General features: G+C 39.0%; 1 protein-coding gene across 6 annotated transcripts in view; it reads left to right on the top strand.

Annotated features, from left to right (window-relative positions):
* The window catches only part of Ppp4r4 (protein phosphatase 4 regulatory subunit 4), a 94,866-nt gene that overhangs the window by 22,299 nt on the left and 66,567 nt on the right, over window positions 1-6,000 (top strand). For 5 of the 6 annotated variants that reach the window (XM_052185164.1, XM_052185166.1, XM_052185165.1 and 2 more), the window contains exon 3: window positions 5,496-5,598. The exons of the other annotated variant lie outside the window; for it this stretch is intronic. In XM_052185164.1, coding sequence (XP_052041124.1) covers window positions 5,496-5,598 — 103 coding nt within the window. The remainder of the gene's footprint in view (window positions 1-5,495; window positions 5,599-6,000) is intronic. 6 annotated transcript variants of the gene reach the window in all.

Genomic DNA, 6,000 nt, shown 5'->3' with positions numbered 1-6,000 from the left:
TCCTTTCCACTCAGTCATGGTAGTGCAGATAGTATTAACCACTCGTGATTGTTCTCTTCATCCTGACTATGACCAAAATCAGCAGAGGGTAATCGAAGGCTCACAGCCTTGAAGAACTCCAGTCCAGCATTCCACTTTAGCAGACAGGTCTACTGTTCTTCATGTCTCTCTTATCCTGTTGTCAACCCTTTTCCAGATTGTTCCTCACACTTTCCTGTAATGTGCATTTAAGCAGACTGATTTAGATAGGGTTATCATTGCTATAATGAAACACCATAACTAAAGCAACCTGGTGAGGAATGGGTTTATTTATCTATACCTACCTCCATATCACAGTTCATCATAAAAGGAAGTCAGGACAGGAACTCAAGCAGGGCAGGAGCCTGGGGGCAGGCACTGATATGGAGGCTATGAAGGAATGCTGCTTACTGACTTGCTCCCCATGGCTTGCTCAGCCTGCTTTCTTATAGATCCCAGGACCATCAGCCCAGGGATGGCACCACATGATGCAATGTGGCGGGCCCTTCCCAATCAATCAATCACTAATTAAGAAAATGCCCTACAGACTTGCCTACCGCCAGATCTTATGGAGGCATTTTCTCAATTGCGACTCGCTCCTTTCAGATACTTAGTTTGTGTGTCAAGTTGACATAAACCTAGCCAGCACAGACTGTAGTCATTCTGCCTGTGCTGCAGTTGGTTGTGTTCCTTGTTATAACATCGTTCCTGAGGACCGATGAAGGGGGACACTTGTGTTGGATAGACTTCTTTACTGGGCAAAGCGCTGTGCTTGAGGCTCAGCACTCAGACTACAAGTTGTGGTGACTCTGAAGGAGTCTATCTACCTTCCTATCCTAGTTTGCTCTGATAAACATCAGAGTCAAAGGTCACATGGGGAGGAAAGGTTGTTTTATTTTACAGCTTTTAGTGCATTTTGGAGGGAAGCCAGGGCAGGAACGTAGAGGCAGGGCTGAAGCAAAGGCTGTGGAGGAATACTGCTTACTGGCTTGCTCCCCTTGGCTTCCCCATCCTGCCCAGGGGTGACACCTTCCCAGTGATCTGGAACCTGTCATTTCTATCATCAATTGAGACCACAGACTTGTGTGCAGGCAACCTGATGGAGGCATTTCCTCTTTTGAGGATCCTTTCCCCAGACAATTCTAGTTTGTGCCAAGTTGGCAAAAAACTAACCAATACACTTTCTAAAATTATATTTCTAATTTTTTTTAAATCTACCATGGTGGCTTCCAAGGTCCAGACCACAGCAGCAGAATCACTGGTTACCTGTGAGAAATCAAGTCCTTAGGCCTCAGCAAGATCTATGACACCAGATTCTGGAGGTTGGGCTCAGTTTTGCCAAGTGCTCCACGGTGATTCTCAAACATGCTTAGTGTGAGACCACTTCTCTAGCATGCTGCGTGTCCCAGACTGAATGTATTTCTTGACGTCAGGACTTGTGAATTTCTACTAAGCTGAGCATGTAGCTGAAAGTAGGGAATGGCCCTTGTGGCACTGCTTGTCACCTCACCCAGCTAATACTTGCTTTGCCTGAAGCAGAGTTCCTTGGGTCATTTTTGTTGTTGAGACATGGATGTTCTTTACTATGGGGAGCTGCCCTAATCACTGTAGGATGTTTAGCAGTATCCTGGGTTCTATCTGCTGCATAACAGTATATCGTGATGATGAGAGAAGTCCGTATACACTGTCATATGGACCCGCAGAAGGGTGGAGAGCGGAGGAGGAGCTCACTGACAACTGGTTAGCGTGGGTTTCTAGTTACTGATGATGCTCACTATGTTATCCATGCTACAGCTTTTTCTTCCTGGTAGGAGAAGAACCGAGTTATTAATTGCTTATAGAAATTTGTTTTTTTTATTTGTTAGCAATTATGAGAATTATGGTTTAGGTTCACTTTTTTGCAAACTTATTCCTATATAGAGAGTTTGCAGTGTGAGCCTCTGAAATATTACTGCTTTGTTGATATTGTATTGTTATAAAAATCAGTGACAGCATGAGTTTCTCTTAAAGTAACTTGTTCATTTTATTTGGATACCCAAATAATTTTAAGTTCAACAGTTTTTCTAAGTGGTGATTGTACTGTATTAATTTATTGGAATATGGTATATTCTTTCCTTTTTTAAACTTTAGAAAAATTAGTTTAAAATTTATGTGCCTGGGTATTTTACCTGTATGTATATCTGTGTGCCACCTGTGTGCTTAGTGTGTATGAAGGTCAGAAGAGAGCACCAGACTCCTTGGAACTGGAGTTGCAGATAGATATGAACTACCATGTGGGCACTTTAACTGGTTCCTCTGCAAGAGTAGCAAGTGCTGTTAACCAATGAGTCATCTCTCTAGCCCATAATTTAAAATTTAAAATATTTACTTATATATATGGAATCAGAGGACAACTTTGTGGGCTAGTTTTCTCCTTTTACCTATATATAGGTACCAGGAATTGAACTTGGGTTGTTAGGCTAAGCGGCAAGTACCTTTACCTTTGAGCCATTTTGCCAGCCTGTTTATAAAAAGTGTTTGTTTTCTTTACTATTTCATACATGTGAATAGTATTTACCCTCCCTTCTCCATTCAAACCTCTTCCACATTCATGACTTTTTGTTTCCTTTGTGTTCCATTGAGTTTAATCTGGAAGGTCTGTGTGACAATGGGTTTGTACTATCCGTCAGAGCCCCCTGGGCTCAAACGTGGGTACACAACTGGATATTGCCCCTCCCTCCTCTCAGAAGGTTAGTTGCCAGCAGTTCAGCAGTAAGTGGTGGGTGGGGCCCCGTGAGCCCCTTCTCACCCACAGCTCTTTGTTGGTGGGGCCAGTCCTATCTAGGCCCAGTGCTAGTATCTCAGCCAGTGTTCCATTACTGTGAAGAGACACCGTGACTGAAGCAACTCTTAGAAAAGAAAACTTTTAATTGGGCTGGCTTACAGTTTCAGAGGCTTAGTTCATTATCATTGCAGGGAGCATGGTGGCAGGCAGGTGTGGTGCTAGAGATGTAGCCAAAGCTACACACTGATTCATAGGTAGGAGGGAGAGAGAGAGAGAGACAGAGAGAGGCCTGGTGAAATCTCAAAGCCTACCCCTAGTGACACTTCTTCTAAGAAGGTCATCCCTCCTCGTCCTCCTTTTCAAATAGTACCACTTCCTGGTGGCAGTGCATTCAAATATACTAGCCTATGGGGTCCATTCTTTCTCAAACCTCCACAGCCAGTTTTAAAACATGTTTAACTTAAAAATGAAACCCCTTGCTTTGTGTTCATCCCTGGACTCTTCTGATCAGCATGCTGTGTCTTCTTTGTCTTTTGGCATTAATTTTCTCATATCCTTTTTCCTTTTTTATTTTTATATTTCAAGTCTCCCATTTTTCTTTAGCAGTGATTGTTTTAATCACATCTTTTCTAGCTGAGTCATTTTCTAACTTTTTGCTGAGTTCTATCACCTCAGTTCTCTGTTTTCATAACTAATGATGACCTATGATTTTTTGCATTTTCTTAATTTTATTTTGTAGATAAATAGTAGGTTACAGCTACCTTTTTTATTACCTTCTGCAGTGTTGATCATGGAATGTTTTGCCTTTTGAGGTCCAAGTGTTCAAACACATGAGCCTATACTCACACTTAAATCACAGCAGTAGTGTATTTGTTTCTGTGGCCGATACAATACATTATCAGACACCTGGTAACCTAAAACAAGGTATATTGTTTTCGTAGTTCTATAGACCAGAAGCCCCAAATCAAGAAATCAGTGGAATTGTAGGGATGAATCCATTTTTGGCCTTTTTAGTGTGACACTCTAGTGAGTGTCAGCATACCCTGGCTTGTGACATCAGTCTCATTTGTATTTCTGTGGTCAGATTCCTTCTCTTGTCCTGAGTAGCTCTTTGTACACTCGTGTTTTTAGACCTAGATAATGTAGAATGCTCTCTTTATCTCAGAATCTTTCTAAAACTTAAGAACACCTCAACACTCTGGGTTAGGATGTAGATATATTTTTAGGCATTACCTTTCAACCTGTAACAAGTAATTTTTTTTGAACTTTAGTTTCCACCTTCTGGCCACTTCCTAGGTTAGCATAGTTCCCTACTTCATGCGACTCTTTCTTTCTTTGTGTTGTCTTTAAATTGTTTATTATAAAGATAAGAACAGTGAGATGATGGCGACACCTTGTATTCCATAGTCTGCCGTGCTGTCCCAGGCCAAGACTTGCTACACGGCAGGGCGGCTTCATTCACAACGAGAACACGCTTCTTATGACAGATCTGCACAGTCCTGAAGAAAGAAAATATTACCTAAAAAACTATTTGAATACCTTATATTTAAAACTCACGTACATTTCATAAAGCTATGAATAACTCTTGTTGCAGTTAGTCTTTTGTTGCTATGATAAAACACTACACAAGACATTGCAGTTTCAGAGGCTTAGGGTTCATCACCATAATGGTGGGGGCGTGAGGCTGGCAGGGTCCATGGTGCTGGAACAGTAGCTGAGAGCTTACCTCTTGAAACACAACCTTGAGGCAGACAGAGGGAGACTCAGAATGGCTCTTTTGAAGCCCAGAGCCCACCTCCAGTGACACACCTTCTCCAACAAGGCCACATCTTTTCCAAATAGCTTCACCAACTGGGGACCAAGTATTCAAATATGAGTCCACCAGAACCATTCTCCTTCAGATGACCACAGTTCTATTTGAATAGAAGTAAGAATAATTTTAATTTATTAAAAGTATGTAATAACTAAATGTTACACCATCAGCATTTAATGTGTTTGGTGGCTGTTCAGAACAGGCATGATTTTACCCCATACTTGACGTGCTTAAAACTTGTGTTGCTCAGGCTATACTTTAAAGAAGTGTTTGTAGTTCATGGAATTTTTTTGTTTTTTAACCAGAAGAACTTGAGTACTTTCTCAAAGTATTTAGTCCTCTAGAAAACCACAAAGGTTATTTTGAGAACAAAGCCTCAATGCATGTTACACCAAAAATGTATTTATATAAAATGTCCTAGTGGCCTTTAGAGAACTGAGTGTATCATTTAGAAGTTTCTTACAATTAATGGAGCCAGTCTATACAAGTTATTACAGTGTACTCAAAATTGTGTTTTTATCCATGTTATTTTAATTGTTGCTGTGATTATTATTTTACTATTTTATCATAATGTATTTTTATAATTTACATATTTTATAAAGTATAGCAAACTGTCAGATTGCAAAGAAAAATAGAATTTTAAAGTATTAGTAAGATTGTTAACACGTAATGACATGTATATAAGCAGGAATTCTTACTTTAGCATAACTGTAATATCCACATGTATTTTTATAAGATTTATTTAAGAAAATCTTATTTCTAGTTTTATCTTTATATCTTAACAATATATTTAAAACATTGTAAGGAAGTCATTAAAAGTAGTCATTTTTCAAATTAATCCATTAAATCAAAAATTTAGCTCCTAATTTTAAATTTAAAAATTTGCATTTTCCTTGTAAGTGCTGGTCAAGATATCCAAGGAGCAAGTGTGATTGCAAATCTTCCATTTTTGATGCGACAGAATCCTACTGAGACACTTCGGAGAGTCTTACCCAAAGTCAGAGTAAGTTGGTATGAAATAAGATTTCAATTTTTCTTTTTTCCCCCTCAATAGCATGTTTGTCAATATCGAGAGAAAATGTCAGAGCTTTCATTGCTGACTTTTTCCCCCTACTAATGAAGTAGAAGAAGTGTTATTATGTTTATTTGAATTATGATAAAAATATTTAGGAAAATTAGTTGTAAAGAGCTACGTGGTGATATTCAATAAAGACATTTTAAAGGTATATTTTTAATAGCTTAAAGTGTAGCTATCTTTATAAAATTATAGGTATATCATTTGGTATTATTTTCATTTTTTTAAAATTTGCACAGTAATTTTATGTCTACATTGCTAAATAATAATTTAACTAAGATCCTGCATGGCCAGCCTGTAGTGACGTCTGAAGACTCATCATATGAAATG

Source organism: Apodemus sylvaticus, chromosome 6 (assembly GCF_947179515.1).
Source record: "Apodemus sylvaticus chromosome 6, mApoSyl1.1, whole genome shotgun sequence".
Classification (NCBI taxonomy): domain Eukaryota; kingdom Metazoa; phylum Chordata; class Mammalia; order Rodentia; family Muridae; genus Apodemus; species Apodemus sylvaticus.
Note: the sequence above shows the minus strand (reverse complement) of the source record. Positions and strands in the feature narration are given on the sequence as shown.